At 47.1% G+C, this 27,445-nt stretch overlaps 2 protein-coding genes across 5 annotated transcripts in view; both read left to right on the top strand.

Annotated features, from left to right (window-relative positions):
* LOC139228202 (synaptonemal complex protein 1-like) overlaps positions 1 to 26,544 on the top strand; it is a 237,763-nt gene extending 211,219 nt beyond the window's left edge. For both annotated transcript variants that reach the window (XM_070859387.1, XM_070859386.1), the window contains one exon: positions 26,217 to 26,544. In XM_070859387.1, the coding sequence (XP_070715488.1) occupies positions 26,217 to 26,468 (252 nt within the window). In that variant the 3' untranslated portion in view covers positions 26,469 to 26,544. The remainder of the gene's footprint in view (positions 1 to 26,216) is intronic.
* Positions 26,545 to 26,713: 169 nt separating this feature from the next.
* Positions 26,714 to 27,445, top strand: part of LOC139228201 (synaptonemal complex protein 1-like) — a 395,567-nt gene continuing 394,835 nt past the window's right edge. For all 3 annotated transcript variants that reach the window (XM_070859384.1, XM_070859385.1, XM_070859381.1), the window contains exon 1: positions 26,714 to 26,775. The gene's annotated coding sequence lies outside the window, so the exon portion shown is untranslated. The remainder of the gene's footprint in view (positions 26,776 to 27,445) is intronic.

Raw genomic sequence — 27,445 nt, 5'->3', positions numbered from 1 at the left:
AATTAATTATCTCATTGTAAAGAATCCTCTTGGGAAGAGTGATCATAGCGTGGTAGAATTTAAAATTCAGTTTGAGGGTGAGAAAGCTAGGTCTCAAACTAGTGTCCTGAACTTAAATAAAGGCAATTGAAAAGGTCTGAGGGCAGAGCCGGCGAAAGTGGACTGGGAAAATAGACTATATGGTAAGATGGTAGATGAGCAATGGCAAACATTTAAGGAGATATTTCATAACTCTCAGCAAAGTTATATTCCAGTGATTAAGAAAGACCTAAGAGAAGGATGAACCATCCGTAACTAACTAAGGAAGTAAAGGATGGTATCAAATTGAAAATAAAGGCATACGATGTTGCGAAGAATAGTGGAAGGCCAGAGGATTGGGAGATTTTTAGAAACTAGCAAAGGATGACTAAAACAAAATAAAGGGAGAGAAGATAGTTTATGAGAATAAACTAACAAGAAATATAAAAACAGACAGTAAGAGCTTCTACGGGCATACAAAAAGGAAGAGAGCAGCTAAAGTAAACCTTGATCCCTTAGATGATGAGACTGGGCAATTAATAATGGGAAACTGGGAAATGGCAAGGACTTTGAACAAATATTTTATATCTGTCTTTATGGTAGAAGACACTAAAATCACCCCAATAATTGATAATCCAGGAGCTATTGGGATGGGGGATTTTAAAATAATCACTATCACGAGAGAAAAAATACTAGGCAAACTAATGGAACTATAACGAGCATGGTGAATAGAGGTGTACCGATGGATGTGGTGTATTTAGATTTCCAAAAGGCATTCGATAAGGTGCCACACAAAAGGTTACTGCAGAAGATAGAGGTACGCAGAGTCAGAGGAAATGTATTAGCATGGATAGAGAATTGGTTGGTGAACAGAAAGCAGAGAGTCCGGATAAATGGGTCCTTTTCGGGTTGGAAATCGGTGGTTAGTGGTGTGCCACAGGGATCGGTGCTGGGACCACAACTGTTTACAATATACATAGATGACCTTGAAGAGGGGACAGAGTGTAGTGTAACAAAATTTGCAGATGACACAAAGATTATTGGGAAAGCGGGTTGTGTAGAGGACACAGAGAGGCTGCAAAGAGATTTGGATAGGTTAAGCGAACGGTCTAAGGTTTGGCAGATGGAATACAATGTCGGAAAGTATGAGGTCATCCACCTTGGGAAAAAAAACAGTAAAAGGGAATATTATTTGAATGGGGAGAAATTACAACATACTGAGGTGCAGAGGGACCTGGGGGTCCTTGTGCATGAATCCCAAAAAGTTAGTTTGCAGGTGCAGCAGGTAATCAGGAAGGCGAATGGAATGTTGGCCTTCATTGCGAGAGGGATGGAGTACAAAAGCAGGGAGGTCCTGCTGCAACTGTATAGGGTATTGGTGAGGCCGCACCTGGAGTACTGCCTGCAGTTTTGGTCACCTTACTTAAGGAAGGATATACTGGCTTTGGAAGGGGTACAGAGACGATTCACTAGGCTGATTCCGGAGATGAGGGGGTTACCTTATGATGATAGATTGAGTAGAATGGGTCTTTACTCTTTGGAGTTCAGAAGGATGAGGGATGATCTTATAGAAACATTTAAAATAATGAAAGGCATAGACAAGATAGAGGCAGAGAGGTTGTTTCCACTGGTAGGGGAGACTAGAACTAGGGGGCACAGCCTCAAAATACGGGGGAGCCAAATTAAAACCGAGTTGAGAAGGAATTTCTTCTCCCAGAGGGCTGTGAATCTGTGGAATTCTCTGCCCAAGGAAGCAGTTGAGGCTAGCTCATTGAATGTATTCAAGTCACAGATAGATCGATTTTTAACCAATAAGGGAATTAAGGGTTACGGGGAGCAGGTGGGTAAGTGGAGCTGAGTCCATGGCCAGATCAGCCATGATCTTGTTGAATGGCAGAGCAGGCTCGAGGGGCTAGATGGCCTACTCCTGTTCCTAATTCTTATGTTCTTATGTTCTTATGTTGACTAAAGGTGGACAAATCTGCTGGAACTGATGGCCTGCATTCTAGAGTCTTAAAAGAAGTGGCTGCAAAGAGAGTGGATGCATTAATTGTAATCTACCAAAATTCCCTGGATTCTGGAGAGGTCCCAGCAGATTGGAAAACCACAAATGTAACACCCCTATTTCAGAAAAGAGGGAGGCAGAAAGCAGGAAACAAAGCCTAACTTAGCCTAAAATGTCATTGGGAAAATGCTGGAGTCCATTACTAAGGAAGTAGTAGCAGGACATTTAGAAAATCATAATGCAGTCAAGCAGAGTCAGCACAGTTTTAAGAAAGAGAAATCATGTTTGACAAATTTTCTAGAGCTCTTTGAGGATGTAATGAGCAGGGTGGATAAAGGGGAACCAGTAGGTGTCGTGTATTTGGATTTCCAGAAGGCATTCGATAAGGTGCCACATAAAAGGTTACATCACAAGATAAGAATTCATGTGGGACGGGGTAATATATTAGCATGGATAGAGGATTGACTAACTAACTGAAAACGTAGAGTCAGGATAAATGGATCATTTTCAGCTTGGCAAACTGTAACTAGTGGGGTGCCACAGGGATCAGTGCTGGGGCCTCAACTATTTACAATCTATATTAATGGCTTGGATGAAGGGACTGCGTCTAATGTAGCTAAATTTTCTGATGATATAAAGATAGGTAGAAAAGCAAGTTGTGAGGAGCATGCAAAGAATCTGCAAAGGGATATAGATAGGCTAAATGAGTGGGCAAAAATTTGGGAAAATGTGAGGTTATTCACTTTGGTAGAAAAATTAAAAAGCAAGTTATTATTTCAATGGGAAGAGATTTACAAAATGCTGCTGTACAGAGGGATCTGGGGGTTCTTGTACATGAAACACAAAAAGTTAGCATGAAGGTACAGCAAGTAATTAGGAAGGCAAATGGAATGTTGGCCTTTATTGCAAGGGAGATGGAGTATAAAAGTAGGAATATCCTACTACAACTGTACAGGGTGTTGGTGAGATCACACCTGAAGTACTGCATTCTGTTTTGGACTCCTTATTTAAGGAGGGATAAACTTGCATTGGAGGCAGTTCAGAGAAGGTTCACGAGGTTGATTCCTGAGATGAAGGGGTTGTCTTATGAGGAAAGGTTGAGCAGGTTGGGCCTATACTCATTGGAGTTTAGAAGAATGGGAGGTGATCTTATTGAAACGTATAAAATTCTGAGGGGACTTGACAAGGTTGATGCAGAGAGGATTTTCCCCTCGTGGGGGAATCTAGAACTAGGGGGCATAGTTTCAGAATAAGAGGTTGCCCATTTAAAACGGAAATGAGGAGGAATTTCTTCTCTCAGAGGGTTGTGAATCTTTGGAATTCTCTACCCCAGAGACCTGTGGCGGTTGGGTCACTGAATATATTTAAGGTGGAGATAGAAAGATTTTTCAATGATAAGGGAGTCAAGGGTTATGGGGAGCGGGCAGGGAAATGAAGTTGAGGCCAAGATCACATCAGCCGTTATCTTATTGAATGGCAGAACAGGCTGGAGGGGCGAAATGGCCTACTCCTGCTCCTATTTCTTATGTTCTTATGTTTGCTTGAAAACATTTGTTGAGTGGCTGGGGAAGTGGTAGTCAGCTGAATGTCAGTGAGAGGCTTCCAAGATTGAGGTGGCTCTGAACATGGATCAGTATGAACATAAGAACATAAGAAATAGGAGCAGGCGTAGGCCATTCGGCCCCTCGAGCCTGATCCTCCATTCAATAAGATCATGGCTGACCTACCTCAATTCCACTTTCCTGCACTATCCCCATATCCCTTGATTCCCTTAATATCCAAAAATCTATCGATCTCTGTCTTGAATATACTCAACGACTGAACAGCCACTGCCCTCTGAGGTAGAGAATTCCAAAGATTCACCACCCTCTAAGTGAAGACATTTCTCCTCATCTCAGTTCCTGAATCCCAGATGCTGCTGCTTGAAAGAAGTGTGTCAGCCACTGGCTCAATTGGTAGCACTCGCCTCTGAGTCGGAAGGTTGTGGGTTCAAATTCCACTCTAGAGATTCGAGCACAAAAATCTAAGCTGGCACTCCTATGAAGGAGTGCTGCACTTAGAGCTGCCGTCTTTCAGATGAGATGTTAAGCTGAGGCCCTGTCTGCTCTCTCATAGAATCATAGAAATTTACAGCACAGAAGGAGGCCATTTCGGTCCATCATGTCTGCGCCAGCCTACCATGAGCTAACCAGCCTAATCCCACTTTCCAGCTCTTAGTCCATAGGTTACGGCACGATGGGCTCAATTTTCCCCAAAGCATTTTTTTGGCGTATTTGAAGAGTTACGCCTGATTTTTGGGGGCCAAAGTACGCCTCCAAAAAGGTATTGTAAGTTTCCCCATTGGATTTCTTCATTTTGGCGTGGCCTAACCCGACCTTTAGTTTTGGGGGTGGAGCCTTGATCTGCGCCAAAATGATCGGGCTGCCATGGTAACCAGGGACACAATGCGAGCTGAGGCTGCAAAGTGAAGCATACAGCCACTTCCCAACACTTTAAAAGAATTGAAAAACACATAGCACCAACTTACCTCCAATCCAGCCCGAAGGCTGTCCAGCCTTCTCGGTCGTCGGTTTGTCTCTCTCTCTCTCTCTCTCTCTTGCTCTCTCTCTGACCCCCGAGAATGGGACCGGACTGTGTGTGTGAACCGGGGACTGAGAATGGGACCGGACAGCCTTCGGGTGGGGTTGAAGGTAAGTTGCTGCTATGCGTTTTTCAATTCTTTCAGTGTTCCGGCATGTGCGGTGCCACTTTCCTTACCTGCGCCGATTTCCTTAACGCTCTGGAAGATTTTTCAGGACAGGCCACACACACTGGCCTAATCAGAACTGGAGTAACTCTATGCTGGCCAAACTTCCCTAAATGGCCAGAAGTGGCATAGGTGGCTGGTTACGCCCCCTTTGGCTTAAGAAAAAACTGACTTAAAAAAATTCATAACTAACTGAGTTACGCTGGTGCAAATTGATTGGGGATACTGGGGATGTTTGTTAGGCCAGAAAAAGCACCTTGCTCAAAATAAATGGCGCAAATACTGGGGAAAATTGAGACCCATAAGTGCACATCCAAGTAATTTTTAATTCTGCCTCTACCACTCTTTCAGGCAGTGAGTTCCAGACCCCCACCACCCTCTGGGTGAAGAAATTTCCCCTCATATCTCCTTTAAACCTCCCCATAATTACTTTACCTCTATGCCCCCTGGTTGTTGACCCCTCTACCAAGGGAAACGGGCCTTTCCTATCCAGGCCCATCATAATTTTATACACCTCAATAAGATCTCTCCTCAGCCTCCTCTGTTCCAAAGAAAACAGACCCAGCATCTCCAATCTTTCCTCATAGCCAAAATTCTCCCGTCCAGGGAACATTCTTGTAAATCTCCTCTGCACCCTTTCCAGTGCAATCACATCTTTCCTGTAATGTGGTGACCAGAACTGCACACAGTACTCTAGCTGCGGCCTAACCAGTGTTTCATACAATTCAAGCATAACTTCCCTGCTCTTGTATTTGACTCGACTAATAAAGGCAAGTATTCCATATGCCTTCTTAATCACCTTATCTACCTGGCTTGCTACCTTCAGGGATCTGTGGACCTGCACCCCAAGATCCCTTTGTTCCACTGCACTTTTCAGTGTCGTACCATTTACTGGTCTAGATTTTCCACGTTTTTTACATGCTAAAGTCCACTTAACGACCATTTTACCACTGAAATGACGTATAACGCCCATATATTGCCCATTTAGGCACAAAATGGAAACTGACGGGCATTTTTCGGAAACTTATCGGCAAGCGTTACTTTCCCCATGTGCGTAATGCCAGGAAAAAATAATACCGCCCGCCCGCTTATTTTGGGCGGAATCATCAGAATGGGCGAAAATAATATCGCCCAGCGTTAGTTTCTGCACGGAATTAATGCCAAGATTCAATAATACCGCCACCCATTTTTTTTTTTGACGTAAAGATCATATTTGCCAAAATTAATGCCCAGGAGATCGCCCACTGTCACTTTCACCACCTCGCACACATATCGCCCACATATCGCTCGCCCAAAAAACCGCTCGGGAAAAGTGATACTGTTCTGAACTAAAGCCAGCGGTGTGGGTGCCATTTTTAAAATTGCAGGTCGCTTCATTCAAAAGGCTGCTTTAACTTTGGGGGAGTTTGGATTGACTCTGAAGTTCTTCTCAGGTGAAGTAACCATCTCAACAGACATATTTTCAGACTCTGGACTATTGGAGGGTTTACTCTAGGTGTATTTTAGTGAGGAAATTATTGGTTCTGATCAATCGCTATTAGACTTTGATTGCAATGGGGTCAGCCATTTCTCAGCCTGCATCGATTAATACGCAGATGCTGCAGAGTGTAGATGGCTCAATGTGTGATGCACATCATTATGTGCCCAATTTAAGATGTGCAAGAATGAGGAGGAGGGCCAGACCATACACACCCCGCACGTACAGGGAAAAGTGGTCTTACCTCGACGTGTCTGACCACACCTGCCTTCGGAGACTGCACTTCCACAAGGTGGTGATCAATGAAATATGTGAGCTCATCAGGCTACATATGCAGCCTGCCATCAGGACATCAGTGTCTGTCGAGATCAAGATCAACGCGGCAATGTCTTTCTACGCATCCGGTTCCTTTCAGGCCTCCGCGGTCGAGATTTCCCCTCTGTCTCACCATGCCACCCATTGCTGCATTAGACAGATCATGGAGGCCCTGTACGCGCGAAGGATGGACTTTTATCAGCTTCCCCATGACCACCGAGGCTCAGACTGACAGGGCTGGAGCATTCTACCACATTGCTAAGTTCCCCAGGGTGCAGGGAGCAATACAGTGCACTCACATTGGCATGCGGCCACCTTTTCAGGACCCGGAGCTTTTTCGTAACAGAAAAGGATTTCACTCCCTGAAAGTCCAACTGGTTGTCGACCACAACCAGATCATAATGGCAGTGAATGCCAAATGTCCGGGCAGCTTCGTTGAGGCTCACATCCTGCGTGACAGTGTTGTCTCTAACATCTTTAAGAGTCAGCCACAAGGACAATGCTGAATGCTTGGTGACAACAGATATGGCCTTGCCACCTGGCTCATGAACCCCCTGCGTGACACCCACACGGAGGCCGAGAAGCGATACAACCAGAGCCACAGAGACACATGCAATGTGGTCCAGAAAACAATAACTGTGCTTAAGCAGCACTTCAGATGTCTGGACCACTCAGGAGGGGAGCTACAATGCAACCCTGAGAAAGTAGATACATTTGTGGTCATGTGCTTGATGCTGCAAAACTTGGCTATCAGGAGGGGAGAAGAATTACCAGAAGGCACTGATGCTCCACCTCAGGAGAGAGAGGAAGAGGATGACAAGGGGCTGGACGCTGACCTACGGCCAGACAATCAGGCTAGCTATGCAACCATGCCCACGACCCCCTCCAGACCGCAGGAAAGGGCCTGTGGTGGCTACATAGCTGCAAGACTCTTATGTGAGGAGCTAATATTTGAATCATTTGCCTGAAAGAACGTTGATGTGAGTGACAATGCTGACACACTGCTGTGTGTGTGCAGCTCAGACATCAATGGTGCCAATCACCTTGGTGCCAGTTAAAGTTTATGTTGATTGAAGTTAAGTTTTATTTAACCCTTTCCTGTTAAGGAATCACCAGTGTGTAATGGTCCAACTATTTGAGACAATGCGCAACAAGGTTATGTTTTATAAAAACATTTTTATGCCAACATTGGTCTGAAATCAAAAGTATCATGGGCAAAAACACCCAAACCCCGCCCACACCCCACTTTTTCCACCATTGACATCAATCAAATGTTCAACATGTCCAGCAACACAGAATACAAATGCAAAGCAGGAGGGTGTGCCCCTGCCCCCCATACATTAAAAAAATTGCATACACCTAGATGGATATATAACACAGCCACAACCTGCAGACATGCACCTCACTTTCCTTCCCCCTTCTCCTCCCCACCTCTACCCCTTCTCCTCCTCGCTCCATGGCGCCTGGCCGAAGAGCTCCTCAGGCAGTGCCTCATTGGGGGGGATGAAGGCAGAGGCAGTGGTTGCATGGGTACGGGAGCGGGGGGTGCCAAGGGGGGAATATTCTCTGATGCAGAAGCAGGATCTTGGTCCTGCCTCTCATCTGTCATTCGCAATGGTGGTGCAGAACCTAGGGGAGGAGTGCCGTGCTCTGCGACCACTGGGAGGAGTGTGCCAGCAGTGTTCCTGGCTATCGCCTACAGGGCCTCCACCATCCACGGAACATGCTCAGTCATGGTGGCCAGCTGTCGGGATATGCCCCCCAATGCTTCGAGAAGCTGGTCACCAATGTCTACTGTTATGTCTGTAATGCACTTATGAATGACTCCACGAGGCAATGTGTTGTATTCAAACTAGTGACCTTGGTCCTTTATTCGTAACTCCAAAGAGAGGCACAAGCCTTTTATACTGGGCCCTGCACACCTATGCAGGTGAGCCTCAGGTCTCCCACCACTGTGCTCTCTGGTGGACAGCTTCTGCCACAGGGGCAGGAAACCCCAGTCTCCACCAGTTGCACCCTCTAGTGGTGCCAGCACCATATATACACATTGTAAACCTTATTGATAGTACATCAGGTAACAAGTCTCCATCTTATGCAACTATACAGTGACTACACTGAGTATATCTATAGTCTGCATATATAACATCCACAGTCCTCCTGGACAACTGTACCATCTCTCCGCTCTCATGTGGCGCTCGTGGACCAGACCTGCCACGTCCACGAAACCTCCGCTGGTTCGGTACTGTCCTGGGGACAAATGAGGTGCCCTGTAGTGAGATGCTTCGGCACAGTACCTCCAGAGTGGAGGCGGGAATGACCGGAGGAGCACTAGATGACCTTGGGGTGGAATGGCTTCTGGAGCATTGCAATGCAGGTTCCTTGAAGTCCGCGCTCTCATCCATAGAGTACAGACCCAGTGGATTAACGGGCGAGAATCAGAGCTCCTCAGCACCAGATGTAGGATCATCTGGCGAATCCGGCCTCGCACCCCCACTTTCTGGCCTCTGTGGTCTTGCCTGGGGCCGCGCTGCTGGCTGAGCTACAAAACACAAATGAGGTTATTAGAGGAGAAGGGGATGCTCGGGTCACAAGGTGATTCCAGCGCTACACACAGCATATGCACGACAAAAGCACTACCGCTATCAAAATCATCACAGTCATCATATTTCATGACCATCAACACATTTGCAAGGCAATGATTTTCATTAGGCCAGCATTATTTCTAGGACAATTTTAGAAATCATCTATCATATATGATTGCTCGAATATGAGTGGGTGTGGCATCTATTGACTTTACATCACGCAATTGTGTCAACTATACTCACGTTGCTTCACTTCAGGGTCTGCAGATGCTTCCGTGGCTGTCCGGGTGTGCTTCCCCACCAGTGCGAGCACCCGCTCCTCCATCTCAGTGATGTCGCTGGGGACTGGTGGCCCCCCACCCATTCGCCTCTGCACGGACCTGATTATCGATAGCTTCTTCTGTAAAAGGTGACAGGATGACATCGCATGAGATCATTGCGTGATATCATTGCTAGGCACTGTCACAGAGACTGATACAATACATAACCGACAGATGTAGTCATGATTATTATGATAATTATCATTCTTTACCTAAAGACGTACACCGTGACCGCAGGCTTTGACTACAACATTCTCGGTAAAAGTGAAAGACCTTACATCTGCTAATAGTCACTCAATACTGTTATAAATCAAATGATATAAATACATAAGTACATGTAAATAAATGTAATGCTTACTCTTGCGGATCCCACAAGGTTGTTCCATCGTTTGTGGCATTGGTTGCCCTCATGCACCTCGTTGGTCGCCGACGAGACCACCTCTGCTATCTCGGTCCATATCTTCTGGTAGGCCTTTGGGATGGGCTTCCCATGCCCTCCCTGTGTCAAATCACCCCAGCGTAACTCGACCTCCTGCAGGAGGGAGACATTTGCCTCGTCCGAGAACCTCTTCGCTCTTTTGCGCCCTCCAGTGTGCTCCACTCCCAGCTCACTGCTTTCGCCAGCATCAGTCTCCACAGCATGCTGTGTCGCCTCCTCCTCTCCCTCCATTATAGGCCAAATTTGGGAAAATATATGGCTGGGAACAGCAAATTTTTATTTCCCTATTTGCTCTAAAGCTCTAAACTCTCTCTCCTTCCTCCCAAAGCAGCCACACCACACCCACACACGCCTTCAGTCCCTCTCAGCTCCCTCTCTGTATCCTCTTCTGCGCATGTCATGATGCCCCTTGACTCCTGAATCGCGGGAATCGAACATTGCCATGCCGTTGCTAAGGACGGCGACACTTTACGGCAGAAGGTCAGAGAGATTTAACACTACTGTCCATTTCATATCGCTCGCGGTAATGCCCAATTTCAAAAATGGAGACGAGGTGCTTTGAGAATGGGCGAGAAGCCGATGATCTGAAAACCCATTTTTACCACCCACACCGGAAATAACGCCTATTTTTGGGCGATCTGCACAAAAGTGCAAAATCTAGCCCAATGTCTATTCCCTAGCCTTGTTAGATCTCCCCAAATGCATTACCTCACACTTATCTGGATTGGATTCCATTTGCCAGTATTCTGCCCACCTGACCAGTACATTGATATCTTCCTGCTTTCTTCTTCTTTATCAGCCACATAGCCGATGTGTCATCTGCAAACGTCTTAATCATACCCGCAACATTCAAGTCCAAGTCATTGATATACACTTCAAAAAGCAAGGGACCCAGCACTGAACCCTGCAGAACCCCATTGGATACCGCCTTCCAGTCACAAAAACACCCATCAACCATTACCCTTTGTTTTCTGCCTTTGAACCAATTTTGGATCCAACTTACCACTCTGCCCTGGATCCCATTAGCTTTTTGTGAACAGTCTGCCATGTGGGACCTTATCAAAAGCTTTGCTAAAATCCATATGCACTACATTATACGCAGTGCCCTCATCGACCCTCCGAGTTACCTCCCTGAAAAATTCAATCAAGTTAGCCAGACACGACCTTCCCTTAACAAATCCATGCTGATTGTCCTTGATTAATCCATGTATTTCCAAATGAAGATTTATCCTGTCCCTCAGGAATTTTCCAATAATTTTCCCACCACTGAGGTTAGGCTGACTGGCCTGTAATTACTCAGTCTATCCCTTTATCCCTTTTTAAACAAAGATACGACATTAGCAGTCCTCCAGTCTTCTGACACCACACCTGTAGCCAGAGAGAACTGGAAAGTAATGGTCAGAGCCTTTGCTATTTCCTATTTTGCTTCTCTTAACAGCCTGGGATACATTTCATCCGGGACTGGGGATTTATCCACTTTCAAAGCTGCTAAGCCGCTTAATACTTCCTCTCTCACTATGTTTATCTTGTCTAATATTTCACACTCCTCCTCCCTTATTGCGAAGTCTGCATCGCCTCTTTTGTGAAAACAGATGCAAGTATTCATTAAGAATTATACCCACATCTTCTGCCTCCACATACAGATTTCCTTTATGGTCTCTTATAGGCCCCACTTTTTCTCTAGTTATCCTCTTACTCTTCATGTATTGGTAAAACATCTTTGGGTTTTCCCTGATTTTACTTGCCAACATTCTTTCATGCTCTCTCTTTGCTTTCCTGCTCCCAGGTGGACGTAAAAGATCCCATGGCACCATTTAGAAGAAGAGCAGGAAGGTTATCCTGGCCAATATTTATCCCTTAGTCAGCACAACAATACCAGATTATCTGTTCATTATCACACTGCTGTTTTGCGAGTTGCTGCATTTCCTACATTACAACAGTGACTACACTTCAAAATTACTTCATTGGCTGTAACGTGCTTTGGGAGGTCCGGTGGTCATGAAAGATACTAAAAAAAATACTATATAAATGCAAGTCTTGCATCTGGGTCAACATATCCCATTACAGCAGTGACAGTGGGGATGCCACTGCGCATCTCTTGTCTCACTTGGTCCAACTCATTCTCAAATGCCTCCATGACCATGAGCAAGTCCATTGGCTGTGCCATTTCCACCCCGGTGGTGGGCAATGGTAGCCGACTGGGGGCATCTGCGCAGTTCTCTGTGCCCGGTCTGTGGCGGATTACATAGTTGTATGCCGACAACGTGAGCGCCCATCTTTGGATGCGGGCAGAGGCATTGGTATTAATCCCTTTGCTTTCTGAGAACAGCGATATGAGCGGCTTGTGGTCAGTTTCAAGCTCGAACTTGAGGGCAAATAAGTACTGGTGCATTTTTTTTACCCCGTAAACGCACGCCAGAGCCTCTTTTCAACCATGCTGTAGGCCCTTTCGGCCTTGGACAAACTCCTGGATGCATACGCAACCGGTTGCAATGTTCCCGATTTATTAGCCTGTTGTAACACACACCCGGCCCCGTATGACAACACATCGCAAGCTAACACTAATCGTTTACATGGGTTATACAGGACAAGCAGTTTGTTAGAACACAATAATTTCTGGCTTTCTTAAAGGCAGCCTCTTGTGAATTCCCCCATACCCAGTCGTCTCCCTTGCGCAGTAGCGCAAGTAGGGGTTCTAGCAGGGTTCTTAACCCAGGTAGGAAATTACCAAAATAGTTAAGGAGTCGCAGGAACGACCGCAGCTCCGTTCAGTGGTCGCGGCGCGTTCTTGATGGCCTCCGTCTTGGCGCGGTAGGTCTGATGCCGTCTGCTGCGATTCTCCTTCCTAAGAAATCAATGTCCTGTGTCAGGAAAACACATTTTGAGCGTTTCAACCTGAGTCCCACGCGATCCAACCGACTGAGAACCTCCTCCAGATTCTTCAAGTGCTCCATGGTGTCCCGACTTGTAACCAATATGTCATCCTGGAAGACCACTGTGCAAGGAACCGACTTTAGCAGGCTGTCCATGTTCCGCTGGAAGATCGCTGCGGCCGACCGAATCCTGAACGGGCACCGATTGTAGATAAACAGACCTTTGTGCATGTTGATGCAGGTGAGGCCTTTCGAAGACTCCTCCAGCTCTTGCATCATGTAGGCCGATGTCAGGTCCAGCTTGGTGAATGTCTTCCCTCCAGCCAAATAGGTCGTCTGCCTTGGGTAGCGGGTACTGGTCCTGCAGCGGAAAACGGTTAATCGTTACTTTATAGTCCCTGCAAATTCTAACCGTACTGTCCTCCTTGAGTTCTGGAACAATCGGAATGGCCCAGTCGTTGAATTCCACCGGCGCGATGGTGCCTTCACGTTGCAGCCTGTCCAGCTTGATTTCCACTTTTTCACGCATCATGTACGGTACCGCCTGAGCCTTGTGGTGGATGGGTCGCGTATCGGGAACCAAATGGATCTGCACTTTCGCACCCGAGAAGCTTCCAATGCCTGGCTCGAATACGATGGGAACTTGCTTAGAACCTGGGTACATGCAGTGTCATCGACGGACGAAAGCGCTTGGATGTCGTCCCAGTTTCAGCGGATTTTCCCCAGCCAGCTTCTGCCAAACAACGTGGGGCCATCCCTTGGCCCAATCCACAGCGGGGGTTCGTGTACTGCTCCATCATAGGATACTTTGACTTCAGCACTGCAAATTACTGTTCCTTGGTGTAAATCCTTAGTTTGGTGTGAATGGGGCTGAGCTTGGGCCTTTGTGCCTTCTTTCCCCACAGCCTGTCGAAGGCCTTTTTACTCATTATGGACTGACTTGCCCCCGTGTCTGGCTCCATAGATACTGGAGTGCCGTTCAGTTCAACTTTCAACATTATTGGTGGGCATTTTGTCGTGAACGTGTGTACCCCATACACCTGCCTCCTCAGTACGAGTTTCCAAATCAGTCTGATCCACTGTGGATCGATCTTCCTCTACAACGTGGTGGTTTGCAGGGTTTGCAGCTTGCCTGCAAATTCGTTGGAGGTGTCCCATTGTTCTGCAACCATTACACGCATAGTGCTTAAAGCGGCATTGATGGGGCCGATGATCACTTCCGCAGTGCCAACAGAGTGTTAACTGCCTTGCATTAACAGATGATGGCAGACTCTGGGCCAATGAGGGCGGGCCACAGCAGCCGGCGTGTACCTTCTGCCACGTACATTTCTGCTCAAAACCAACATTACTTTATGCACAGTACTGGCCGAAACTTCCTTGTTCTGTGAAATCTGCTTGGTGTTGTCGCTGGTGGACATAAATGCCTGGACTATCCTTATGGCTTTACTCAGATTCGGAGTTTCTACAATCAACAGTTTGCGAAGGATTGTCTCATGTCCAATGCCCAGTACAAAAAATCTCTGAGCATTTGTTCTAGGAATCCCTCAAACTCACAATGTCCTGCAAGGCGTCTTAGTTCGGCGACGTAGCTCGCCACTTCCTGGCCCTCCGATCGTTGACATGTGTAGAACTGATATCTCGCCATCAAAACGCTTTCCCACATTGGAATTTGATTCGTCCAATCAACATGAAGATTAAAATCGCCCATGATTATTGCTGTACCTTTCTTACAAGCCTCCATTATTTCTTGATTTATACTCTGTGCCACAGAACGTCTACTGTTTGGGGCCTGTAGACCACTCCCCCAGTGACTTATTTCCCTTATCACTTGCTTTCTCCACCCAATCTGATTCTACATCTTGATCTTCTGAGCCAATATAATTTCTTACTACTGCACTGATCTCATCCTTTATTAACAGAGCTACCCTACCTTCTTTTCCTTTCTGCCTATCCTTACGAAACGGCAAATAACCCTGAATATTTAATTCCCAGCCTTGGTCACCTTGCAACCACGTCTCTGTACTGGCAATCAGATCATACCCATGTATTTCTATTTGTGCCATCAATTCATCCATCTTGTTACGAATGCTTTGTGCATTCAAATATAGAGCTTCTAATTTTGTCTTATGTATATATGCTCTGTCCCTACTTGTCCCACTCTGGTTATCATTACCCCTATCGCTATCCTGCACTTTTACATTCTCCTTTCTCCTTGACTTTTTTAATTTACGCTCATCGGATCCCTCCCCCTCACTATTTAGTTTAAAGCCCTATCTACAGCCCTAGTTATTCGATTCGCCAGGATACTGGTCCCAGCCTGGTTCAAGTGAAGTCCGTCCCGACGGAACAGCTCCCTCCTATCCCAGTACTGGTGCCAGTGCCCTATGAATTGAAACCCATTCCTCCCACACCAATCTTTGAACCACGCCTTCATCTCTCTGATCCTATTTATCCTATGCAAATTTGCTCGTGGCTCAGGTAGTAATCCATAGATTATTACCCTTGTGGTTCTGCTTTGTAATTTAATCCCTAGCCGCTCATACTCCCTCAGTAGAACCTCTTTCTTTGTTCTACCTATGTCGTTCGTGCCTATGTGGACCACGACAACTGGATCTTCCCCTTCCCACTCCAAGTTTTTCTTCAGCCTAGAGGAGATGTCCTTAACCCTAACACCGGGCAGGCAACATAGTCTTCGGGACTCACGCTCTCTGCTGCAGAGAACCATATCTATCCCCCATTGATACTGTCCCCTACCACTGCAGCATTTCTTTTTACTCCCCCCCACCCACTTGAATGGCCCCCTGTACCACAGTGCTGTGGTCAGTTTGCCCATTCTCCCTGCAGTCCTTGGTCTCATCCACACACGGAGTAAGAATTTCGTACCTGTTGGACAAGAGCAAGAGCTGAGGCTCCTCCATGACTATCTTTTGGGTCCTCATACCTGCCTCGCTCTTAGTCACACCTTCCTGTCGCTGACCACAGACCAAATTTGAATTAATTAATCTAATTGATATGACTGCCTCCTGAAACACCGCGTCCAGGTAACTCTCCGCCTCCCTGATGTGTCGCAGTGTCCGCAGCTTGGACTGCAGCTCATCAACATGGAGCCGAAGTTCTTCAAGCTGCAGACACTTGCCGCAGATGTGGTCGCAATGGACCTTAATGGTGTCCACCAGTTCCCACATGCAACAGCAGAAACACACTGCCTGCTCTGGCATCTCTAGTGTATTCAATTAGTTAAGACTTGAAGTTTTAAAAGTTTAGTTTATAATCCCAGTTCTTAATTTAAACCACTGTCCAAGAAAAGAGAGAAAAACTGACCAACCAAACTGATCAACCCAGCAGCTAGTGAAATATCACATACATATTTTTACTTTTTTAATTGATTTTAATCTTCCCCCACTTCCCGAATTCCCACTCTTTCCAAATTCCCAAATAAACCACTCTATTGAACTCCACACTGTTTAAGACCTCTCTGTGCTGATCACTGTGTTCTGAAAAACTGTTGATTTTTGTACCCTTAGGAGCTACACCCAATTTACAAGTGTTGACACAGCGCACCTTTTGAATGTGATTAACATTGGCACTCTTTGCAAATTTCCAAATAAACCACTCTGTTTAACTCCATTCCGTTTAAGACCTCACTGTGCAGATCACTGCACAGAGAGTGCTGTCTTATGATGAGAGATTGTGTAGAATGGGCCTATACACTCTCGAGTTTAGAAGAATGAGAGGTGATCTCATTGAAGCATACAAGATTCTGAAGGGGATTGACAGGGTAGATGCTGAGAGGTTGTTTCCCCTGGTTGGAGTGTCTAAAACTAAGGGGCACAGTCTCAGGATAAGGAGTAGGCCATTTAAGACAGAGATGAGGAGAAATTTCTTCACTGAGAGGGTTGTGGATGCTGAGTCTCTGAATATGTTCAAAGGTGAGATAGATAGATTTTTGGAGTCTAGGGGAATCAAGGGATATGGAGATCGGGCGGGAAAGTGGAGTTGTGGTCGATGATCAGCCATGATCTTATTGAATAGCGGAGCAAACTTCAGGGCCGTATGGCCTACTCCTGCTCCTATTTCTTATGTTCGAATCAGAGGGGAGCTTGGAGAGGTGGGTGAGAGAATCTCTAAATGGTGGGAGAAAGGAGCTCGGTGTGGGGGGAAGGGACAAATGGCCTTGCAGGGTGGGGGAAAGAAGAGCTCGAAGTGGGGGGAGAGAAGAGCTTGGAGAGAGGGGAAAGGAGCCCGGAGAGGGGAGAGAGGAACTCGGAGAAAGGAGCATGCAGGGCGGCAGGAGCTCGGAGCTCGGAGAGGGAAGTGAGGTTCTCAGAGGTGGGAGAGAGAGGAGCTCGAAGGCCGTGGATAGAGAGGAGCTCAGAGAGGGGGAGGGAGGAGCTCAGAGAGAGAAAAGTGGAACATGGAGAAGGGGAGAGAGGTGCTCAGAGACTGGGAATGAGGTGCTCGGAGAGAGGAGCCTGGAGAGGAGAGAGGGAAGAGAGGAGCTCTGAGAGGAAACAGGGGAGAGTGGAGCGAGGCGGGGAAGGCAGGGGAGGGAGGAGCTTGGAGTAGGAGAGAGGAACTAGGAGAGGGGGAGAGAGGCGCTTGGAGCTAGGGTAGAGAACAGCATTCACGAGGGGCAGAGAGAGGAGCTCGGAGTGGAGCTCAGAGAGGGGAGCGAGGTGCTCGCAAGGAAGGGGTGGTGATAGGAGCTCAGAGGGATGAGGAGGTTGCAGAGCAGAGTAAGAAGCTCAGGGTGTAGAGGGAGGAGAGGGCCAGCGAGGAGCTCGGAGTGGGGATGGTAGAGCTCGCAGGGTGGGCAATGCGGAGCTTGGAATGGGGAGAGGGCAGAGAGGAGTTCGTAGGTATGGCGGAGAGAGGAGCTCGGAGAGGGGAGAGAGGAGCTCGGAGAGGGGAGAGAGGAGCTCAGAGAGGGGAGAGTGGAGCTCGGAGAGGGGAGAATGGAGCCTGGAGAAAGGGAGAGAGGAGCTTGTAGAGAGGAGAGAGGGGCTTGTTGAGAGGAGAGAGGAGCTTGCGAGGGGTGGGGGAAGACAAGTGCTCGGAAATGGGAGTGAGGAGCTCGCGTATCGGGAGAGAGAGGAGCTCACAGTGTGGAGGGAGAGAGGAGCTCGGAAAGTGGAGAGAGGAGCTCACAGAGGGCGTGGAGGAGAGTTGCACAGAGAGGGAAGTGATGAGCAGGCAGGGAGAAGGTCAGGAATGGGTGGAGAAGGCCTGGAGCTCGGCAGGAGGGGAGGAAGTCAATAACTTGGGGGTGATAAGGTCATGAGCTTGGTTGGGGGAGAAGTTCAGGAGCTCGGGGATGGATAAGGTCAGGTACTTGGTGTTATGTCTTTAGATGCTCTGATAGTGACTCCACGAGGCAATGTATTGTATTTGAACTGTAGTGACCTTAGTCCATTTAATGTAACTCTAGAGTGAGGATCACACATGGTGGCCTGCCTTTTATACTGGACCTGGCACACCTGTACAGATAGGGGACAAGTCTCCCATAGTAGTGCCCTCTGGTGGCACATCATATGTAATAGTACAAGCAGTAAACATGTTTGGATACATGACATCACTCTCTCCCCCAAGTCCTTAGTGCAAATCACCTTCATGCATTGACTGTGCTCTGGGCTTAGTTCTATCTGGTTGACCCTTGGAGGGTCATTTCCATCTTGGGTGAGAGGGTGGTGTTTCGTTGGCAGTAGAGGTGCTGGTGGTTTCTTTTTGTGCATCCATGACCACTCCATTTTCTCCCCCCCCCCCCCCCCAACATAGAGATTATGCCGGTGGCTCATTACATTCATATAGATTCAAGTCCAGAAAAAACATTTGATTTACATCATTTCATCATTTTGTGGTGTAGTTGTGAGGCAAGTACATTTGACTGGTGAGGTACATACTTGGAATCAGAACTGGTGTCAGCACCGGTGCGTGAGAACAAACTAGTACCAGAACTCTGGATGGTGTCCAGGTAGTCTGGTGGCGGTGCGGTACCCAGTGCTGGCTCAAGTTGCCTGCTCTCGGGGTCTTTGCCGTTGCTCCTAGTGTCGGGCAGGTTCACAGATACCTGTGACCTCCCTGTCCTTTCCTTGTGCCCCGAGTCGCTGCTGCTCCCTGAGGAGCAGTCATCCGACAGTGCGCAGGGAACTGCTGACTTGCTTGTCTGGGCGTTATTTGGTTTGGGATCCTGGCTGGTCCCGGTCCCATTTGGGAGATCCGTTGTGGGTGACTCTTCATTCCCAGGTGTAGCCTTGGTGGTGCTAGGGTCTGGGGGCTGCGCCTTAGCGTGGTTTGTTCTTTCAGGCTCATGGCGGTTGGTGCCATCGGGTGCCTGAGAGGTGGAGCTGATCAGGGGCAGGGTATCGATACCAGTGCTGTTGCCCTCCTGAGATCGCTTGCTATGCAGCTTGTCAATATTAGCTGCTTGTGGCCACACTCCATGGTGCATAACTCTGGTCCCAGGGACGCAGGCTACAGCATTGGGTAGCTCGCTGGACCTGTGTGCTCCGGATGGGTGTTTGCCCACTACATTAACTGAATGCAGTTGAAATCCTACATCGCACAACGTTTCATTACTCATTGTAGATAAACTGTAGCTCCGATCGCAATCGCATGACTTTTCTTTACTTATTGCATGTATAAAACTCTGATCATCAATTACAAGCTTTACATTTAACTCACAGTTGCTATTACATTGATTGAGAATGTGGACCTGTCCCTTTAAGTGTGGTGGGTTGCTGGCCTCCTTTAACAGAGCCTTGCTATCTTTACCCCAATCCTCTTCTTCGCTTGGTATCACGTGTTGCTCCATCAGCGCTGCACCTCGTGGTATGGCCGCCGCCATTTTTTTCTTCAGCACTTCACCACGTGATTTGGGCGCCATCTTTCTTCCATCCATGTAGTCGACTGCTGTGATCCTCTTCTTCCCGGGTTCTGCCACCGAGGCTGGGAAGTCGCCTTTGGATCTGATTTTCTTCCTCTGGAGTCTTGCCACTGGAACCTGGAATGTGCGTTCAGGTCGTCTCAGCTGGATCATCTCCATGCAGTCATACTGAGCGGTCTGTGCCTTGGGTCCGAGGTTGGTCTGCTCCCTGGTGCCGGATTCAACCTCAGGTGAGGGCTTGCTTTGCCTCTGAGCGCAGGGGACATCGATCGCTGGAGGGATGAAATCTTCCCAGCTCCAATGGATCTTCTCCATCCACTTTCTTCCGAGTAGCATTGGTCCATCACCTGTAACAATCCACAGTGGTAACTTGTGCACCGCACCATCATGGAGTACCTTTACATCCGCCCTACCGATGACTGGGATAAGTTCATTGGTGTAGGTGCGCAGCTTTGCCTGAACCGGGACCAACTTGGGTCATTCAGCTTGATTGTCCCATAGCCTCTCAAGGGCTTCTTGATTCCTTACTGACTGGCTCGCCCCCGTGTCCACTTCCATGAAGACTGGAACGCCGTTTATCTCGACTTCCATCCTCAATGGGGAACATCCTGTGGTGCAGGTAAACATGCCATACACCTCATCGTGGGGCTAAGCTGCCTCTCTGACTATTGCTTCATAATCCCCGCTGGATTCATGGCCATCTGCAGACTCTTCATCAACACAGTGAGTCATATTTCTTTTACACATTCGCTGGAGGTGGCCCTTTGTGCTGCAGCCTTTACAGACATAGTCCTTAAAGCGGCACTGACGAGCCCTGTGATTTCCCTCCGTAACGCCAGCATGGTACTACTCGATTAGCCCCCCTCGGCGGACTCTAAGTTAAGGGACTCGGGGGCCTGTTCTCTCTCCCCTGAGGAGATTCACGTTCTACAGTCCAGGCTCTAACAGGCGCCATTCTGTGTACAGTACTTGCTGGGTTTGTGTCCTGAGGATGAGTCATCCACCTAGAGCCGCAGGTCGAGGTCATGAATGCCTGGCTCATGGTGATGGCCTTCTGCAGTGTGACTGTGGTATCCGCAGATAGTAGTCTGTGAAGAAGGTCCTCGTGGCCGATTCCGATGACAAAGATATCCCACTGTGCTTCGGTGAGGTGGTCGCCGGAATCACACGGTGCCGCCAGCCTCCTGAGGTCTGCAGCATATTTCACGATTTTCTGGCCTTCGGGCCATCGGTGGGTATAAAACCGGTGCCTGGCTGTGAGGATGCTCTCTTCGGGCTTAAGTTGTTCTTGGATCAGCATTACAAGCTCCTCGTACGTCTTGGTCGTTGCCTTCGCTGATGCCAGCAAGTCCCTGACAAGACCATAGACAGTGGGCCCACAACTGGTTACCAGAATAGCTCTGCGCTTATCAGTCAGTGTGGCCGGATTATTGCCTGCCAGGTCGTTTGCTGTGAAGAAATGGTCGAGCCTCTCTACAAAGGCGTCCCAGTCATCGCCATTAGCGAACTGCTGCAACGTACCAAGGTTAGCCATTTTCGCGTGAAAGTCTGTAATCTTGTCGCCAATTGTTATGTCTTTAGATGATCTGATAATGACTCCACAAGGCAATGTATTGTACTTGAACTGTAGTGACCTTAGTCCATTTAATGTAATTCCAGAGTGAGGTCTTTTATACTGGGCCTGGCACACCTGTACAAGTAACCTACAAGTCTTCCACTGCAGTGCTCTCTGGTGGCACACCTTAGTGACCATACAGCTGGTGTACAAGTTTCCCATAATAGTGCCTCTGGTGGCACATCATATGTAATAGTACAAGCAGTAAACATGTTTGGTTACATGACACTTGGGGTTAAAGTCAGGATCTCGGGACTGGTTAGAGCACGAAGAGAACAGTGGGGATGGAGGAAGAATGTGATCCAGGTCTAATGGTGGGGGTGGGATGAGAGAAAAAGGGTCATCCAGATGGGAAGACGGATCAAGTTCTCCCCCCTCTGTTAGATGTGGATCACGTACTTCCAACCGGATGAAATAGTGATTCTCTTCTCACACACGGAGCAGGTGAATGGCCTCTCCCGTATATGAACTCGTTGGTCTGTCAGAAGTTTGGATACACACACAGACCCCACACACACACACCCCACACACACGCACCCCACACTCTCGCACCCCACAACACGGTCCCTTCGGAATTAAAGAATTTTTATCACTTCCAGAGGGAAAAAAACATTAAACTCCAAAGAATTAACTAATCCACTAGTTAGAGTAAAACATCTTTTATTTTACCAGCCAAGGACAACTATAGTTACAATTGCAGATTACTATTCACAGAGGGTCTTCTAAAGTTAACTATATTTTCATATTCTGTAATCTGGCAAGACTGGATAAAATTATACATTGCGGTGTTGTCTGCTGCAGGCAGGATCAAATTACACATTCCAGACAAACTGTGTCTTGTCCCCTAAGGGGACAAATCAGAAATCTAGTGTTGCAAATAGACACTGCTATCTCTTAGACACAATTTAGGGTATTTATCCTACTAATCTTGAAGACATGCTTCACGCAATTTATGGAGTCTTATTCCCAAAATATCAAGATGCTGAAACCACTGGAGTCTGGCCCAGTTGACTTTCTGTCACCAGCACGAGCACTGGTTGAAGAGGTGGTGCAACATCCGACAAGCTGTCATCCTGAGAGAGGCATCCTGGTGCCAGTGCCACTCAGATGGGGCTGTGCTTCAGCATTCTCACTGCTGTATTCGAGAATACAGTGTAGATGTGATGTGGTTGGAAGACCCTAGACGTCGAAGTGAACAGGAAGGGCTCTCACTCGTGGAACACGCAGCTGGTGTGTGACGACATGCAGGTTTGTGCCTGGGGTCCAGGCAGTTGTAATGATGCCTGCATTTTGCCCCAGTTGTCAATCCCTGCTCTCTTCCACTCAGACCATTGGGTGACAGGCTGGCTTCTTGGAGACAAAGATATCCCCTAAACATGTATCTTATGACACCTCTCAGGAATCCTCACACATGCAGTGGAGTGATACAATCAGAGTCCTGAATGAGCAAACCATCATGAAAAAGAGGTCAGAATATTAATCTGGAGCTGGGTCAGGAGCAGAGGGGCTACAAAGTGGTCGAGAAACCTGGGAGAATGGGTTTCCCGCAGGCCCTGCAGAATTTACTGACAGGGCCTGATTAACATTTCAAAGCTCTGTTTCCTGCCCAAAACCTGCCAGATGGAGAAGCTGGTTGGCTATCAAGCAGGTAGGCCAGTGCCGCGAGGCCGCAGAAAGGAGGGAGGGAGGATTTGGTGGGTGGTGGGGAATGGTGAGTGGGGCTGGAGGAAGATCGGGCGGGTGTGGTTGTGGGCCGAAGGAGCATCTGAGTCGGAGGTTGGAAGCTGAAAAGGCGATTGGGGGCTGGAGGTGGGTGATCAGAACACTGGGAAGGTGATCGGGAGTCGGATGGGGAAGATCAGAGGACTCGGCAGGGGAGGTCAGGGGGAGAATGGAAGGGGGGGGTATCCGATCACGGTGGGTGGGTGAGGCTGGGACGCTTGTTATAAGAACATAAGAAATAGGAGCAGGAGGCGGCCTTATGGCCCCTCGAGCCTGCTCCGCCATTCAATAAGATCATGGCTGATCTGATCAGGACTCAGCTCTACCCGCTCCCGCTCCCCATAACCCTTTATTCCCTTATCACTCAAAAATCTGTCTATCTCCGCCTTAAATATATTCAATAACCCAGCCTCCGCAGCTCTCTGGGACAGAGAATTCCATAGATTTACAACCCTCTGAGAGAAGAAATTTCTCCTCATCTCAGTTTGGGCGGCCCCTTATTCTAAGACTATGTCCCCTAGTTTTAGTTTCCCCTAAGAGTGGAAATAGCCTCTTTGTATCCACTTTGTTGAGCCCCCTCATTATCTGATAAGTTTCAATAAGACCACCTCTCATTCTTCTGAAATCCAATATGTATAGACCCAACCTAGTCAACCTATCCTCATAAGTCAATTCCCTCATATCCAGAATCAACCTAGTGAACCTTCTCTAAACAGCCTCCAATGCAAGTATATCCTTCCTTAAATACGGAGACCAAAACTGTATGCAGTACTCCAGGTGTGGCCTCACCAATACCCTGTACAGTTGTAGCAGAACTTCTCTGCTTTTATACTCTAGCCCCCTTGCAATAAAGGGCAACATTCCATTTGCCTTCTTGATTACTTGCTATACCTGCATACTAACTTTTTGTGTTTCATGTACCAGGACCACCAGGTCTCTCTATACTGCAGCACTTTGCAATTTTTCTCCCTTTAAATTATAGATTGCTTTTTTATTATTTCTGCCAAAGTGTATAACCTCACATTTTCCCACATTATACTCCATCTGTCAAATTTTTGCTCACTCACTTAGCCTGTTTATATCTCTTTACAGATTTTTTGTGTCCTCCTCACAATTTGCTTTCCCACCCATCTTTGTATCATCAGCAAACTTGGCTACATTACACTCGGTCCCTTCATCCAAGTCATTAATATAGATTGCTAAATAGTTGAGGACCCAGCACCGAAAATTCATTAACCTCCTGGATCCAGCAGTCCTTGCCACTCTTTAGCTGGCATGTTCTCCAAGGCCCGAGAAACCCAACCAGCCAGAGTTAAATTTGCAATGGTGGATCACCATTTCAGCCAGCCTCATTATATTTAAATGGGCGTCCTGCCTCCTGGGAGCAGGTTGGCTGCCTGCCCCCGTCCCACCTCTGTTTAAACCGGAAGTGGGCGGGTTGGGGTCGGGATTCAGTTTTATAATTCTTTAACCTCCCACCCGACCTCAACCCACCCGTTTTTCGGTATTAAAATTTCTACCAGAAGTTCTGTTACTTGCATCAGTTAGTGACATCTTTCAATATAACCGAGAGAGAGAGAGAGAGAGCGTCTCTAGGTTTGACATGCTCCATGTCTTTGCCACGTGTGATGGAAGATGTGAAGGCGCAGGAGCAAGATGAACAGCTTGATTATGAGGATGCCAAGGGGAATTAAGGGTTCCCAATCCTGCCACAACTGGATCCCAGCAGATTTTTATGAAATGCTTTTGATCAATCATCACCACACCCCGCTGCATCTCACCAACACTCCCTCCTGTCATCTGACCCCATCCTTCCCCTCGCCTCTAGATGAATGCCCTCAATGCAAATACCAGCATGGGTGTTTCTATCACATACAGGACATGGTCAACAAATAGTAATCTGAAGAAACTGTACAAGATTCTGACAAAAATTGTATTTTTAAATTGCCAGCAAGCCAATACAAAAACTAAAGGTCACTCGGGTACCTGTCTTCTACCTACAAGATGCTACTCCAGTGGTTACAACATGGAAAATAGACAACTGCTGTGCATCTAGTGAGGGCACTTGAGATGGCTGTTGTGGCCCAAGAGGATTCAACATGGTTACAACATGGAAAGTGGACAACTGCTGTGCTTCTAGTGAGGGCAGTTGAGATAGCTGTTGTGGCCTAAGAGGACTCAGCTGCAGACTCCAGCATCTCAGCTACTTTTGGGGCAGTCTGGCCCAGCTGCCTTTCTAGCACCAGCATGAGCACTGGTTGAGGGGGTGGTGGGAGAGCAGACACTATTGAGAGAGGCACCATGGTACTACTGCCACTCGCATTCCCACTGCTCTACCCAAACACTGTGTCTCAGCATTCCCACTGTTGCACCTGAGAATACAGTGTAGATGTGATGTGGTTTGGAAGCCCCCATCAATGCTTTTCTTCAAGCATAGAAAGGTGGAGGAGATAGTGGAACCCAGAATGAATGGCAGCAGTCTAAGCTTCTTTGAAGCTGTTAGGACTGACTCCACAGGATTCATAACTGAGGGCCCCAGTGCATTACTCAGAGGTGACCACATGTTCTGTGGTTGACTGCAGTGATTCGGTGCCATGCATGAGGATACCACACATATTGGAGGTGGATTCCTCCACACTGTTCAACATTATCCGCATGCTCCCTGGCAGGTCGTCCAATGCATTGATCAGTTGATGGTGCACAACTATCTCTTCTTTTATAGGCTTAGTCATGGAAGTCTTCATCTGTGTCCTTGACAGGGTGCTAGGATGCGAGCTCATCCTCAAGAGAGCTGCTGGATCCTAAGCTGTTCTTTTCCCCTGCTTTTGCATGTGCTCACTCATGTTCAGTGAATCTCCCTCTGAGTCCCTAATGTACATAGGTGCCAACTTCTGAGCTGGTGCTTACAAGGGAAAGAACGAGTGATGGTGCATCTTCTAGATGATTGTGTCTTCTTCCTCTGTTTCAGCTGCTTTGGCTCAAGTCTTGCGATGGACCTGGAAAAAGGAGAGATGTACAGGGTTAGCAGTTAGTGGCAAAGACTTACTTACACCGACTAGTGGCAGAAAGGGATTTCTGTGACAATGCATTGCAAAATAATCTATGCTGTTTTGTTTTAATTATGAGATTCTATTGTTTGCTGAATTATGTTGATTAAATTGCAATTTTATAGTGAAAATGACATTACTAATTTGACACGTTATTCTGTTTGTTGTGATTAGATTTCTCAAAAGTCTCTTGAAGAAGAGTTAGAAAATGCAATGAAGATTATCATTCAGGTTACGAGAGAAAAAGAAACCAAAGTTGAAAAATTTAATAAGGCTACATCTAACAGTACATCAACAATTGCTGAGCTTAGAAATACAGTTGAACATTTGGAAGAATCGTTCAGAACAGAACAACAAAGGTTACAAATAAATATGGTTCAAAAATTGCTTCATGTTTTTTCAATAATTATATTCCTAAGGTACTAAATCTGCAACAAATGTATTTGGCTAACTATTTAGATGGACTTTGAGAAACCATCCTAACTTTACTAAGTGTATTAAATCTGATCAACTAAGTGTGATTATTTAGATATGTTTGATGCTTTGTTTAATATTGTCTGTGGAATAAGCTATCTAAAGAGCGATGACATGCACACGCTTATAAATTTGTCATCTTTAAAATACATTTTCAGAATATGCTGTAAACTCACTATTATTTTTAACAGATCCAAGCAGTTTCAAGAAACTTTACAAGTTTCTTCTTTGGAGTTGGAAAAAAAGTCTACAGCACTAGGTAATTAAAAAAATGTGTTTTGGAATGTTTATTTGGGTGGGGTAAAAACATCTTTTACATCTCAAGATACTAGTATTATCTGAATACACAGGAGAATTGCTTCCCATATGCATTACAGTAACCACCTGGCTTTGCAGTTAACATATATTCTGCTCTGTTTATTGACAGTTTGGCCAGAATATTTACCTGCCAACGCGCTGGGAGCAGGGGTGGGTGGATGTCCGATAGCATGCAGGAAACCCAGAAGTAGCTGCAGCGCATCTGTCAGTAGCTTCTGAACCCAGCCACTGCATTTGCATCTGACTTCCGGGTTTCCCGACCAATTAGTGATAACAATGCACATGGATCTACTTTAGCTGAAATATTCAGCTGTACCTTTTCACCACTTCTCTCGACCCCCCCCCCCCCCCCCCCCCCCACGGTCTCTACATTGTCAGACTGCATGTCCAACATCCAGTGCTGGATGAGTAGAAATTTTCTACAATGAAATATTGGATAGACCGAAGCCATTGCCTTTGGTCCCCACCACAAACTGTGTTCCCTAGCCATTGACTCTATCCCTCTCCCTCACATCTATCTGAGGCTAAAGCAGACTGTTCGCAACCTAGGCATCATATTTGACCCTGAAATGACCTTCCGGCCGCTTATCCACGGCATACTTAAAACTGCC

The sequence above is a fragment of the Pristiophorus japonicus genome, chromosome 17, assembly GCF_044704955.1.
Source record: "Pristiophorus japonicus isolate sPriJap1 chromosome 17, sPriJap1.hap1, whole genome shotgun sequence".
Taxonomy (NCBI): domain Eukaryota; kingdom Metazoa; phylum Chordata; class Chondrichthyes; family Pristiophoridae; genus Pristiophorus; species Pristiophorus japonicus.
This window is presented reverse-complemented; position numbering and strand designations above follow the sequence as displayed.